Source organism: Equus przewalskii, chromosome 22 (genome assembly GCF_037783145.1).
Source record: "Equus przewalskii isolate Varuska chromosome 22, EquPr2, whole genome shotgun sequence".
NCBI lineage: Eukaryota > Metazoa > Chordata > Mammalia > Perissodactyla > Equidae > Equus > Equus przewalskii.
This window is the reverse complement of record NC_091852.1, coordinates 52,346,867-52,362,209: the sequence shown is the minus strand read 5'-3', so window position 1 is coordinate 52,362,209 and position 15,343 is coordinate 52,346,867. Positions and strand designations below refer to the sequence as shown.

The following is a 15,343-nucleotide window of genomic DNA, read 5'->3' as shown; positions in this document are numbered from 1 at the left end:
TCCTCCTCACATTGAGAACAAGGCACGGATGTCTGCTCTCACCACTCCTACTTGTTATTGTGCTAGAAGTTCTACAATAAGGCAAGAAAAGGAAATAACATGCGTACAGATTATAAAGGAAGAAATAAAACTGTCCCCATATGCAAATGATATGATTGTGTACAAAATCTCAAGGAACCTAGGAGAAAAACACTCTCAGAGCTAATAAGTGACTTCAGCCCGGTTGCAGGAATCAGGATAAACATACAAAAACAATTGTATTTCTGTATCATAGCAATGAACATGTGGTCACTGAAACTAAAAATACAATACCATTAAAAATCACTAAAAAAAATGAAAAAATTCTTAGGTATCAATCCAACAAAACTTATATAGGATTTGTATGCTGAAAAACCACAAACTGCTGATGAAAGAAATCAAAGAACATCTCAATAAATGGAGAAACGCATCATGTCTATGGATATGAAGAGTCAACATAGTGAAGATGTTGGTTCTCCCCAAATTGATAGACAGGTTTAATGCAAATGTTGTCAAAATTCCAGCAAGGGTTTTTGGTAGATAATAGACAAGATTATTCTAAATTTATATGGAAAGGTACATGCCCTAGAATAGCTAAAGTTACCTTTAAAATGAAGAGTGAAGTGAGGAGTCAGTCTACCTGATTTCAAGACCTACTATATAGCTACGGTAATCAAAACTGTGTTTTTGACGGTGTCATGGACATAGAGATTAATAGAACCAAATGGAGAAACCCAAAATAGAGCCACCAGCAATGTGTGAAGGGGATTAATATCTTGAACACATGGCACCAGGGTCCAGGTTAAAAGCAGGATCTGTGGATCTCACCTGGGTACCCCATGCCAGCCTTCTTGCTGCCTCAGTCCTGGTTAGCGGCTAAGGTTGTTGACTAGTGGGCGTGCTGGCTGTCTTGGTGAGCAGGGATGTGTTTGTGTTACAGGCATTGATGGCCTTCAGAGATGTGGCTGTGGCCTTCACCCAGAAGGAGTGGAAGCTCCTGAGTCCTGCTCAGAGGACCCTGTATCGGGATGTAATGCTGGAGAACTATAGCCACTTGGTATCGCTGGGTAAGAATGGCCTGTCTCAGATCGCAGACTCTGGGCATCTTAAGATTTTATGTAGCAGCTGTCATGCTTTTGGTTCAGAAAGAAAGACGTATTTTCCCCATACCCCCAGAGAGTCTCTGGATTCTGTCGAGTTGGAAATAGTGAAGCTGTGTGTGTGTGTGGTGTCTGACACTGCATTTTCAGGCTTCTTCCTTGGCCAGGCTCCTCCTCTGAACTGATCTTGCTTCAAATGGGGGACTATTTATATTCCCTCAGGCACAGGGGAGAACCAGTGTACTATCTTCAGATCCAGGCTACCCCCGCCCCGTAGCATCCTCTCTCAGCATTCAGAGAGCCTTTGCCACCCTCCATGCTTCCCTGCCTACTTCTGGATTATTGCATTGCCCAGTTGACGCTGAGTTCTGTGATAGCCTCTTAAGCCTCTAACCCAAGGTCACCCTGGTTTCTTTCTCTGTTTCAATTCCCAAAAGGAATTGCCTTTTCTAAACCCAAACTCATCACACAACTGGAGCAAGCGGATGAGCCCTGGAGAGAGGAGAGCGAAGGTGTTCTGGACCTTTGTCCAGGTGAGTGGGAAGCAGCAGGCCGACGGGGGCAGGGCAGTGAGGTGCTCAGCAAGTGAGGACGGAGGAGTCCTGTGAGCTCCTGGGGAGGAAGCTCTTCTCCAGGGCCCCCTTCGTGCCATCACGCTCACCCCAGAGGGCTTCCCTGGCATCCGCCACCCTCCTCCCCCAGGGAGCCTCATTCCACTCACCTGGCGTCGCCTCTCCTGCACATCTAGGATCCCCCATTCCTGGGCTTTTGTTGGTCTGCCTGACCTTCAGTGTAGTGTTTACCCTCTGAGACTAAGTCAGCTGCACCTGCTGGAGACTGTCCAGTTTCTGTTCTTAACCTGATAACTTTTTTGTACACCAGTCTACCCCATAAATTCCCATAACTTTGTTTCTTTTATTTTATGAGAGATTATTTCAGATTACAGCACACTGTGGAGAATCATACAAGTGCCAATGTGCCAGCCTGCAGCCTAAGAAATAAAATGTTATAAAACCCGGTGACAGCCCCTGTACCTTCCTGGTTGTGTCCTGCCCTCCACCCCGCCCCTGAGAGTTCTATTTCTGCATTAGCATACCCATGACTGCCTTGATCCTTTTTTTCCATTCGATGGGTCCTTCAGCCATAGAGATGTCATTTTGCATGTTTGTAAACTTGTCTGCACATAGTGTATTGTACACATCCTTCCAAAAATGCCTTTTCACCAACTTTATGTGAGATTCATTTGTGTCAAAATGTGTAGGTTTAGTTTATCCTTTTTAAAACTGTTACATGATTCCATTATATGAATATTTCTGTTTTAATGCAGTTAAATTGTCAGTTCTCTTCTTTTGGACATTTAAGTTATTTCCAATTTTTGACTATGAAATGGTGTTGCTATATATTCTTGTTACTTTCTTGGGAACATGTGAGTCTCTCTCAAGATGCATATCCGGGATGCGGTAGCTGGTTCATGGGCGCGCATAGCCTCACCTTGACTAGGTTATGCCTTGTTATGTGCCGAGGCTGGCACTCCGCTTACACCCAGCAGCAGTGATGGGCGTTCTTGTTCCACGTCCTCACCAACCCTGGTAATGTCAGCATGGACAGTATTGTTGTCAGTATTGATTTAGGTATTGTCACCTCACTTTTTGCCCACCTGTTTGGGATGAATCTCAGAGGATTCTCTTGCTCTCCCATGAGCGTGAGCATCTTTCCCAAGCTGATCAGGCACTGCTGTTTCCTCCTCTGAGATGTGACGGACCATTTCTTTCTTGATTGATTTGTAGAAATTCTGGGAACATTTAGGTCTTTACTCCAACTTGAATTAATGTTATGTGAATTTTGGGATATAAGGATAAATTTTTACCCGATTTATCTTTTATCATTCTTTTTTTTTTTTTTTTTTTACATTCCTGGCATTTTATTTTTGTTTTCTTCTAAATACCACCATATATCTGGACTTATACTTTTCGGCAAACTCAGTGCTTTTGTCTTTTTGAAAAAAGAACTATTATGTAAGGTATAATATAAAAGTGTTACTATGCTAAGGTATTATGGTATAATAAGTAAGGGATATTATTAAACTATAATAAACTGCATAGATATAAAATTTGGTAAGTTTTGACTTATGTATACAGCCATGAAACCGTCACCACAATCCAAATAGTGAGGATACCTTATCCCCCTGAGGGTTCCTTGTGCCTCATTGTAACCCCTGCCTCCACCCTCCCTGCCCTCCCTCTCCTCCCCATACCCGGGCAGCCACTGATCAGCTTTCTATCCTTATGGATTTGTTGGCTTTTTCTAGAATTTGCATATATTGAGTCATTACAGAATACTTACTGAATTCTTTCACTCAACATGATTATTTTGAATCTCATCCATAATGTTACGTGTATCAATAGTTCATGTTTTTAATTGCTGAGTAGTATTTCATTATATAGATTTGTGACAATTTCTTTAACCATTCACCTATAGAAAGACATTTGGGCAGTCTCCAGTTTTTGACAAATACAAATAAAGCCTGTGAACATTCATGACAAGTCTTTGGATGTACATTTTTATTTCTTTTGGATAAATACTTGGTACTGGAATGGCTAGGCTGTATGGTACAGTACATATTTAACTTTTTAAGAAACTCATAAGTTGTTTTTCAAAGTGGCTGCCTCATTTCATATTCCCACCAGCAGTGTATGAGAGTTCCAAATGCAACACATCTTTGTCAACACTTGGTATTATTATTTTAATTTTAGACATTCTCATAGCTGTGTAGTAGCATCTTACTGTGGTTTTACTTGACATTTTCCTAATGACTGATGATGTTGAGAATCTTTTTATGTGCTTATTTGCCATCTGGATATCTTCTTTGGTGAAATGTCTTTTCAAATCCTTTGCCCATTTAAAAAATTGATTTCCTTTTTTTTAAATTGTTTTGAAAGTTCTTCGTATATTCTGTATAAAAGCCTATCATCAGATATTTGATTTACAAATATTTTGTATGTGGCTTGCTTCATTGTCTTAATAGTGTTAAGTGTTAATTCTCTTTCAAGGAGGAGTTCTTAATTTTGAAGTCCAAGTTTCAATTTTTTCTCTGATGAATTGCAGTTTTGGTGGTGTGTTTAAGAAATCTTTGCCTAAACTAAAGTCAAAAAGGTTTTCATATAGTCTTTCTTTTAGAAGTTTTATGATTTTTATTTTCTGTTTAGTTCTATAACCTATTTTAAGTAAATTTTTATATTTGATACCAGATCTGGATTTAAGTACATTTTTTTGCATACAAATACCCAGTTTTTCCAGCTCCATTTATTGCAAAGATAACCCTGTCTGTGCTGGATTATCTATATACCTTTGTGGTTAGTCAATTGACCATATGTGAATGGGCCTCTATCTGGACTCTTGTTTCCCCTCCTCTCTCTGTCTGTCTTAATGCCAGTGCCACATAGTCTTGATTACTGTAGCTTTATAATAAGTCTAGAACTCAGCTGGTATAAAGCCTCCAACATTTTTTCTTTTTCCAAGTTGTTTCAGTTATTCTAGATTCTTTACATTTCCATTGGATTTTAGAGTCATCCTGGCAATTTTCACCAAAAAAAGCCTCCTGGGATTTTGTTTGGGATTGAGTTGAATCGATATCAATTTGCAGAGAACTTACATGTAAATAGTACTGTGTCATCCAATACCTGAGCACAGTGGATCTCTCCATTTGTGTGGGACTTCTTTCAGTTTTGTCAGCATTGTTTTGTAGTTTTTAGCGTACAGGTGTTACACATCTCTTGTCAGATTTATCTTCTGTATTTCATATTTCTGAAGCTATTTAAATTAAGCTGTTTGTAAATTTTAATTTTTAATTGTTTGTGGACAGTAAATAGAAATACAATTAATTTATGTGTAGTGATCTTATATCTGGTAATCTTGCAAAACTTACTTCTTAGTCCTAGTAGCTTTTTGTAGATTCTATAGGATTTTCTACATAAATGATCGTGTTGTTTGTGAATAAGTAGAGTTTTAGTTCTGTCTTTCCAGTCAGTATATCTTTACTCTCCCGTTCTTGCCTCACTGCCCTGGCGAGAACATGCAATGCATGGGTGAATTTAAATGGTGAGAGTGGACGTCCTCTCCTTGATCCCAGTCTTAGGCGGGGTGCTTTCCTCCTAAGTATAAATTTTTATAGCTGCCGTTTATCAGCTTGACAGACTTCTAGTCCTTGTTTGATGAGAGTTTGTTTTAGGACTGGGTGTTGGATTTTGTCAAATGCTTTTTTGGTATCTTTTGAAATGATTCTATGTGTTTTTCTTTTTTAGTCTTCTAATATGGTGAATTACATTGATTTTTTTTTTATTGTTAAAGCAGCCTTGTATTTCTGTTAATACAATGCACTGACCTTATTCAGATTTTACCAGTTTTACTTTGACTCTTTCATGTGTATGTTGATTTAGTTCTATGAAATTTTGTCCCTTGTAGGTTCAGGTAACTACCACCATATTCAAAGATATAGAACAGTTCATCACAAGGATCCCTTGTGCTCCCCTTTTATAGCCACAGCCAGCTGCCTTCCTTCTCCCCTCTCTCCCCTCTCTCCCCTCTGGAAACCACTAATCTGTTCTCTGTCTCCATTATTTTGTCATTTCAAGAATGTTATATAAAAGAAATCATGTTACCTTTTGGGATTGCCTTTTCTCATTCAGCATAATTCTCTTGAGATCCGTCCAAACTGTTGCATGTATCAATGCTTTATTCCTTTTACTGCTGAGTAGTGTTCCATGATATGAATGTACCACAGTCTGTTAAACTGTGCACCCACTGAAGGACATTTGGGTTGTTTACGGTTTGGGGCTATCATAAATACAGCTGCTGTGGACATTTGTGTACAGATTTTTGTATGAACATAAGGTTTTCGTTTCTGGGATACACGCCCAAGAGTGCAGTTGCTGGGTCATATGATGAACGCATGTTTAGTTTTGTAAAAAAAGTGCCATACTCATTTCCCGAATGGCTATACCATTTTACATTCCCACCAGCAATGTTTGAGCGATCCAGTTTCTCTCATCCTTGCCAGCATTTGGTATTAGCACTGTCTTTTATTTTGGCTGTTCTGACAGATTTCTAGTGCTGTCTCCTTGGTTGGTAAGAGTAAGGCGTTTAGGGCAAGCAGTTCCTCTGGGAGAGATGAGTAGCTGAGCTTATCTGAGTAGGTGTACTGTTTCAAGGCCTTACTCGTCTTGGAAAAGAAACTGGTGTCCTCCTGTGGGTAGGTAAAGAGCATGAGGCCTGTTCACGGGTGGTTATTGCTGTCATTTCGTGAGGTCTTCATGGCGTGTCCTTGGCACCATTGCTCATTCTCCTCAGATGCTCTCTATCCCTCAGAGTGGTTGGCATGTGTGAGTGTGTGAGAAGATCTGATCTGACCACCGAGTGGTCCTGGCAAAGATCTAACATGTGGTGAGAGGCAGGGGAGAGTCTCCTCCTGGGTTGGCTCATGTGGATGGTCTGGCAGGTGGGGGCCCATGGACTCAGGTCCAGGGTGTCCATTTGAGTGTTTCTAGACACTGAAGTTTAAGAGGGTCAACCCTTGGCAGTTCATCTCAGCTGGGGGGCCCCATTAAAGGTGTTGGCCCCAGGACTAATGCATAGCACATGTGTCATTACTTAGAGTTGTTTATTTTAGGTAGACTCTACCTTTTTAGGTAGAGTTTACTTACATGAAACGCAAAATCTTGTGTACTAGTCTATGAATTCAAACAATGCATACCCCTCTACAGCCCAAACTTTATCGAAATATAGATCATTACTGTCATCGCAGTTCCCTTGTGGCCCATCCCAGCAAACCCCGTACCTATCCCTCAGAGGTCCCACTGGTCTGATTTTACTTTTCTGTAGATTAGTTTTGCCTGCTGTATAATTTTGCATCAATGGAATCATATAATATGTACTGTTTTGAGTAAGTCTTTTTTCACTCAGTATAAAGTTTTTGGGCTTCATCTATGTTGCACGCATCAGTAGTCTGTTTCTTTTTAATGCCAAGTAGCATCTCATCATGTGAATATACAACATATGTATGGATAACATATGTTATCCATTCTCCTTGGTAGACATCTTCAGGGCTTCCAGTTTTTAGTTATTTTGAAAAAGCTGCTATTAACATTCTATGCTAGGTTTTTTGTTTGTTTGTTTGTTTTAGTAAACCTAAGTTTTCATTTCCTTTGGATAAATACCTAGGGTATATGCTGGATATTTTAGTTTCCTGGGGTTGCTATAACAAATTACCACAGACTGAGAGGCTTACAACAACACAAACGTATTCTCTCGACAGTTCAGAAACCAGAAGTCCAAAATCACCCTGTCAGCAGGGTTTGTTCCTTCTTGAGGTTCTGAGAGAGAATCCGTTCCTTGCCTCTCTCCCAGCTTCTGGTGGTTGCTGGCGATCCTTAACGTTCCTTGGCTTGTAGCTGCGTCACTCCAGTCTCTGCCTCCATGGTCCCAGAGCCGTCTTCCTTCTGTGTGTCTCTGTATCCAAACCTCCTTCTCCTTGTAAGGACACCAGTCATTGGAGTAAGGCTCACCTAATCCCCTATGAACTCAACTTAACTTGTTTCCATCTGCAAAGACAGTTTGAAAATAAGGCCACATTCACATGTTCAAGGTAGACATGAATTTGGGTGGGATACTATTCAATCCAGTACACTGGGTCTTAGAGTAACTGTGCTGTTTTATGAGAAGTGACCAGACCTTTTCCAAAGTGGTCGTACCATTTTTCACTTCCATGAACAACATATGGGAATTCCTATTGCCTCACATCCTCCTCGACAGTTTTCGCTTTGTCTCTGGTGATGGATGTGTAGTGGTATTTCATGGGGTTTTAAGTTCCATTTCCCTGATGGTTAATGATGTTGAGCACGTTCTATGTACTTTTTGATCATTCATATATATCATATTCCTTACTTTGTGAAGTATCCAAATCTTTTTCCAAGTTTTTATTCATTGTTTTTCTTTTTATTGTTGAATTCTGTGAGTTCTTTATTAATCCTGGATACCAGTGCTTTGTCATGTGTACATTTTGGAAATATTTTTCTCTGTCTGAAACTTTCTGTTCATTTTTTTTAACAATAACTTTTGATGAGCAGATGTTTAATTTTGAGGAAGTCTCAACTTTTCTCTCTCTTTAAATTTTTATTGTCATGAAGATAATCTATATTTTCTTCAAATGCTGTTTAATTTGAGCCTTTACGTTTAAGTCTATGATCTGTCTTGAATTAGCTTTTGTGCGTAGTGTGAGGCAGGGATCACAGTTTATTTTTCTTTTTCATGTGGATACCCAGTGGCTCCGGCACCATTTGTTGAAAAGTCTTGCTTTTCCCTCATTGGATCACTTTGTTGAAAATCCAGTGACTGGCTAAGTGTGAGTCTGTTGTACACTCTCTGTTCTGTTCCTTCATATGTCTATCCTTAAACCAAACCACACCGTCTGTGTTCCTTTAGGACCATAGGAAGTCTTGAAGTCAGGTAATATAATTCCTTTCCCTTTGTTTTTCTTTTTCAAGATTCCTTTCAATAGTCTAGATCCTCTCTATTTCCACTTAAATTTTAGGATCAGCTTCTCATAAAAAAAGAAGGAAAAACCTGAATTATGTTTATTATTGACATTTCAGTGTATCCACAGATAACTTGAGGGAGAAATTATATCTTACCAATATCAAGTCTTACAACCTGCTACCTAGATCTTTTAAAATTCTTCTCAGCAAAATAAAAATCTGTGAGATGCTTAGGAGGAAATTTATAGCCTTATGTGCTTATATTAGAAAAGAAGAAAGGTCTGTGATCAGTGACTTAAGCTTTTACCTTAAGAAGCTAGAAAAAGAAGAGCAAAGTAAATGCAAAGTGAGTAAAAGGAAGAGAATAATGAAATTAAGAGCAGAAATCAATGAAATGTAACACAGATTAACAACAGGAAAATTTGCAAAGCCAAATATAGATTCTCTGAAAAGATCAACAGAATTATCTATCACTAGGTAGATGAACCGAGAAGAAAAGAAAGAAGACATGAGTAATCAATTCAGGAATGAAAGGGACATTATCAGTGCATATCCTTCATCCTTTAAAAGGATAATAAAGTTTGGGGCTGGCCCCGTGGCCGAGTGGTTAAGTTCACGCGCTCCACTGCAGGCAGCCCAGTGTTTCGTTGGTTCGAATCCTGGGCGCGGACAGGGCACTGCTCATCAAACCACACTGAGGCAGCGTCCCACATGCCACAACTGGAAGGACCCACAACGAAGAATATACAACTATGTGCTGGGGGGCTTTGGGGAGAAAAAAGGGAAAAAAGAAATCTAAAAAAAAAAAAAAAAGAGGATAATAAAGTCTGAACAAGTTGGTACTAACAAGTTTAACATCTTAAATGAAAGGGATAAATTCCTTGAAAAATACTACTAACATGGGATGGAGCAAAATCTGAGTAATGCTACGTTTATTAAAGTAATTAAGTTGTTAGTGGAGCCAGGAACCTTCACATGTGATAAAAATATTCCAGATTGTATCCAACCACGTTTAAAAAGAATTATATCCCCTGACCAGGTGGAATTGATTGACAGATGCAAGGCTCAACGTTAGAGAATCTGTTCTAGAGAATGCTAGTCAATCATGTTTCTGTACATCTAATAAGACAGAAGCTGTCTCACCAGCTCTCCTCCTTTCCTTCTGAGTCCTCACCAAAATCACCTTTAACTAAATCGGTATTTCTAGCAACAGTCCCTTCTTGTCAATCTCGGCTTTTTCTAGCATGTACCTCATAACTTCTGGCCTCTACTATCAGCTAGTTCCAAAGCTACTTCCACAATTTTAGGTATCTGTTACACTGCACCCCACTTCTCAGTACCAAAATCAGTATTATATTTATCCAGAGTAAAAGAACCAATAGGATATGTGTGTGTACACATACACACACACACAGGCAGTGAGATATCATAAGGAATTGCCTCACACAGTTATGGAGGCTGAGAAGCCCCGAGATCCACAGTCAGAAAGATGAGGACCCAGAACAGCCAGTAGTGTAGTGCCAGTCCACAAGCCAGCAGGCTCAACACCCAGGAAGAACTGCTGTTTGAGTGCAAAAGCAAAAAAAACAGAAAGCAGCCCCTTGCCACGTCCCAGCTGGAAGGCAGTCGGGCTGGGGGAGTGCCCTCCTGTTTGGCAGAGGATCCGTCTCCCTTCTATTCAGACCTGCAGCTGGTGGGATGAGGGCCACCCACTTGGGGAGGGCCGTCTGCGCATTCAGTCTCTCTGCTTAAAGTCACCCGAAACACCCTCACAGAAACACCCAGAATTGTGTTTGATTAAATGGGCAACCCGTGGCCAGCCAAGTCGACCCATGAGATTAACCATCACATATGCTAACATTTCTTTTATATTGTCATAAAATCGTGGAGATGATATATTATTAAAGTTGTCTAATTTCCAAGGATTTATGCTGATTAATGTTGAAAATGTCTCCCTGTTACATTTATGGACCAAGTCTTAAAATTCTTTAAATTGTTTAAAAGCAGTGAATGCCCAGGGTTCTTTCGTCTCTTGCAGTCCGGTGTCTAGGGCCGTCCACCTGACCCACAGCTATGCTTCTGTACGCACACCTGCAGTGCAGGAGGGGAGTTTCTGTAAGGAGCCATCAGGCATTGAGTTTTTCTTTTGGAAAATTTTGAGTTCATGTACAATTGTTGAAGAACTTTTTGATTTGAAAAAATCAATCAGTACAAGAGCAGTTGTAGATTTTAAGAGTTTATAAACTGATTGATTTTCTTCTACATCCTAGAAATTTTTATGATTGACTAAAAAGCATTATGGTAAAACTTTATTTCTATTTCTGCTTTTATTCCAGAACTTCTGGATGTTTGAAACCATGTTGAATTTTAGTTTCCCAAAGCGGATGTTGCAATTCTAAATCACTTTCAGTTAAAATTTGCCACATTGCTAGATGGGCACAAAAATTAGGCTGAGTGAACATTCTTATTAGAGGCTGTGGTTCCCATAGGGCGACATTAACTGTATTTAAACCAGTCACCAGTGAACACAGAAGACACACAGCAGGCTCCCTCTCCCTCTGAAAGGCACACCTGTAATAAGGTGCAGGTTACACTGGCCTTGTGTACACTGGCCCTAGTGGGCGTATAACAAGCCAAGGAGAAGGCAGCGGCCGCTTTACTCTTCCCATCGAGTCACAGACAAGTGGACAGTAGCTCATGCTGCAAGCTCTGCTGTCAGAACTCTAGAATTAGAACAGAGCATTTACTGGAAACTGCTGGCCAGAAATGTACACACCTGCCGTGAGCTTCCATACTGTGGACAGCCCAGCTTAATAAGATAAACATGTGGACGGCTCAGTGAGCTGAACTAGAGCATATTTGTGATGAAAGGTCAGCCATGGTGGGACCCCCGATGGCCCGAACTGTGTACCAAGACTGAAAGGATGTCCACTTTCACATCTGGAAGTCCAGTGGGGTCAGCACTTGTGAGTGATTCCCAAGACCATTTCACAGGAGGCTCTAGGTCTATCAACATGCACACACACAGAACTAAGTTCATGGGGTAGTTTGCTGAGGAGGAAAGGAAGGGGGTTTCATGGTGGTTACTATCAGTACTGAAAGCTGGCATCTCAGACAGATGGACTGAGTCAGTGCTGTCGATCAGGTTTTGGGAAACATTTTCTGTCAAGGGCCAGACAGTAGGTATTTTAGGCTCTGTGGCCTTTATGCCCTTTGCCTCAACTGCTCAGCTTTGCTGTTGTCTGTGAAAGCTGCCATAGAAACTGCCCAAAGAATGAGTGTGGCTGTGGTCCACAGACCTTTATTACAAAACGCCTGGTGGGCTGCAGTTTGCTGAGCCCTGTTGTATATGGTTCATAAAATACGTCTCATTTTTGGTTGGCAAAGAAAGAGTCAGGTAGGTCTGGAAAGGCATGGTATGTGGAGTTTGTTTAAGGTTCATGATGTTTTTCTTCAGCTTCAGGTGGATAGAACTTGTGTAATGGGGCAGGGCGTGCAAATTTGACATCTCCTAGGCAAGGTGGTAGATGGAAATTTTTCCTTTTACAACAATTTGTAGAAAACTGAGAAAAGCAGATCGGAGATTGACTGAGATCATCAGAACCCTTTAAAGGCTTGCAGGCCTAGACCGTGTCTCTGTGTTTCACTGCGGAGGCCCCACTTCCTGACAGAGAGCCCAGCACACGGTCCTCTCGAGATCCTTGTTTAGGATGGAGGACACAGCGCTTCATTTCCTGCGTGGGTCTTGGACCTCTCCTTTATATGCCTCGCCCGTGGCGCCTCTGGGTTGAGTGACTCCCTGTAGTGACCCCATCCTTTCTGTAGGAAAAGTCACTAAAAGAAATGTGTAATAAGTCATCTAGTTTAACTTTCAGTGAAGCATGGATTTGTGGATATTGTTTACCTCAGTGTTAATGACTGGCTGGTGAACGGGGGGAAACGTGTAGCTCCAACGGCAGCAGTTCATAGGGCTGGAGTTGCCTGGGATGCTTTCTTGAAGATGTTTTAGTTGGGCTGATATTTAGAGGCAGCTTGCCATGTGGGTTTTCTGTGTGGCAACAGGAGGTGCGTTAATGTGTCACCGTGGGCTGAAGGTAGGTCTGGAAAGGAAGTCTTTGTTGTGTGAACATCTGAGGAATGACTGCTGGGCGAGTGTTACCGTCCACAAGGTACCTGTGCTGACTCTGACCAAGACTTTCTCTCCAGCAGAACCAGAGGCAGAATTCCGGCCCTGTCTCTCCTGCCCGGTGGCCTTTTCCAGTCCGCACTTCCTCACACGATATGTGCTGTGCGGTCACCCCCCGCAGGTCTTCCCAAGCTCATCTGCAGGAAGCCACTTGCCACTACAAGCTCCTCGCTGCTCCAGTGGAAAAGCAGAAGATGGAGAGACAGAAGGCTCTGGCACCATGTTCGGGAGTCTGCAGCTCAGCGGGACTTCGAGGGCATTCTTCAGCCCATCTCAAGGTCAGCCAGTAGACTGGGTGGACGGCAACAGAGGTGGAGTAATAGATCACGACCCGACCCAGGGGATGAGCCCTCAGGAGGCAGACGCCACGTTCACGGGGACAGACATCTCGGAATCTGGAGCAGTCATCTGTGGAAAATACAGACCAGGACATAGCACAAAGTCAAGCCTCTTTGGTCTCCAGAAGCATCATGTGTGCCCCGAATGTGGCAGAGGCTTCTGCCAGAGGTCAGACCTCGTCAAGCACCAGAGGACGCACTCCGGGGAGAAGCCTTATAGTTGTATAGAGTGTGGGCGAGGCTTTGGCCGGAAGTCCTCCCTCACCATCCACCAGAGGAAGCACTCCGGGGAGAAGCCTTACATGTGCAGGGAGTGTGGGCGACGCTTCAGGTACACGTCCTCACTCACGAACCACAGGAGGATACACTCCGGGGAGAGACCCTTTGTCTGTCAGGAGTGTGGGCGAGGCTTTCGTCAAAAGATTGCCCTCATCCTGCACCGGAGGACACACTTGGAGGAGAAGCCCTTCATATGTCCTGAGTGTGGGAGAGGCTTCTGCCAGAAGGCATCGCTCCTCCAACACCGGAGCTCGCATTCGGGCGAGAGGCCCTTCCTGTGCCTTGAGTGTGGTCGTGGTTTCAGGCAGCAGTCGCTGCTCCTCAGTCACCAGGTCACACACTCAGGGGAGAAGCCTTATGTCTGTGCCGACTGTGGGCATGGCTTTCGCCAAAAGGTCACCCTCATCAGACACCAGAGGACGCACACCGGAGAGAAGCCTTACCTGTGCCCTGAGTGTGGGCGTGGCTTTAGCCAGAAGGTCTCCCTCATGGGACACCAGAGGACGCACACAGGAGAGAAGCCTTACGTGTGCCCCGAGTGTGGGCGTGGCTTTGGTCAGAAGGTCACGCTCATCAGGCACCAGAGGACACACACAGGGGAGAAGCCGTACCTGTGCCCTGAGTGTGGGCGCACCTTTGGCTTCAAGTCACTCCTCACTAGACACCAGAGGACACACTCAGGGGAGGTGGCTGATGTGTACGGAATGTGTGAGCAAGGACTGGGCCAGAAGTCCAACCTCACCTCTGACCAGAGGACACACTCTGAGGAGAAGCCGTGTGTGTGTGGTGTGTGTGGGCGTGGCTTTGGCTTCAAGTCAGCTCTCATCAGACACCAGCGGACCCATTCGGGAGAGAAGCCGTACGTGTGCAGGGAGTGTGGTCGTGGCTTTAGCCAGAAGTCTCACCTCCATAGACATAGGAAGACCAAGTCTGGCCATCACCTCCTGCCGCAAGAGCTGTTCTCCTGACCTTTCCTTTCCCCTTGAGTGTGAATATGGCAGAAATCACTGGGAAGTGTTCTGCTTTCCCGAAATGGAATGGAGGGAAAAAATGGTGCTTTCTTTCAGTGTTCATGAGATAGTCTGTTTATGGTTTACTTTCTAAGCAGCAGTCCTCTCTGTGTTTTATGGTCTTTTGTTTTAATAAACTGCTTCTTTACAAAGTTGCACACATAGCTATGTTGCTCATTCACTCATCTATCAAAAACCCCAAGGTATTCAGCTTCTTGGGAACCATGGGAGAGTCACTGTGTTTTGTTCTGGACACTGGTCCTGTCTGAGGGGAGAACGAGATTATAATAGTCTTCATTCTTAGCCCTTCTTAAGTCCTCCAACAGCCATGTGATATCCCCAAGCCACACACTCAGCTACCCCAACAGCAGATTGAGGGGTACCTGTTAGTACTCATGCCTGCAGCCCTGGGCCTCTCCCTTTAGCTCTGCATACTTGCCAGCGATCCAACCTGAGGACTCAGGGCCTTCAACCACAACCCTCCCCAGTCCTCCAGTCAGGGGCTCAGGATCTGGAGCACCTGCCTTTACAACCAGGCCAAGGCGCTGTCCCTTTAGCCATTGCCCTTTGCTCTTTCTAATCCCCAGAGCACAAATGTCCTAGAGCCTAACAAATGTCCTGTCCAAGACTGTCCGTGTCCCCTTGCCTTGGTCAATGAATGGCCACTACAAGGTCATTTTCCCAAGGCTTAGAGGCTTTGCTGGCTTAAAGTCTAGAGGCAATAGAAGATTCATAAGATTGAGTAAACAAAAGTTTAAAAACTTTTGCATGGCAAAAAATACCATAAGTAATATCAAAAGACAAATGACTAGAAGAAAAGTGTGTCAACATATAAATCAACGTATTTCACAGATAAAGGGTTAATATCCTCATTTTATAAGAA

The 15,343-nt window shown here is 42.8% G+C and overlaps 1 protein-coding gene across 24 annotated transcripts in view; it reads left to right on the top strand.

The window, feature by feature from the left end:
• ZNF169 (zinc finger protein 169) overlaps positions 1-14,624 on the top strand; it is a 122,914-nt gene extending 108,290 nt beyond the window's left edge. For 6 of the 24 annotated variants that reach the window (XM_070589979.1, XM_070589974.1, XM_070589975.1 and 3 more), the window contains one exon: positions 12,857-14,624. In XM_070589979.1, the coding sequence (XP_070446080.1) occupies positions 13,054-14,418 (1,365 nt within the window). In that variant the 5' untranslated portion in view covers positions 12,857-13,053 and the 3' untranslated portion in view covers positions 14,419-14,624. Of the gene's footprint in view, positions 1-958; positions 1,086-1,555; positions 1,652-12,853 lie in introns of all 24 variants that reach the window. The other 18 variants (XM_070589973.1, XM_070589972.1, XM_070589970.1 and 15 more) reach the window with 4 other exon arrangements.
• The last annotated feature ends 719 nt before the right edge of the window (positions 14,625-15,343 follow it).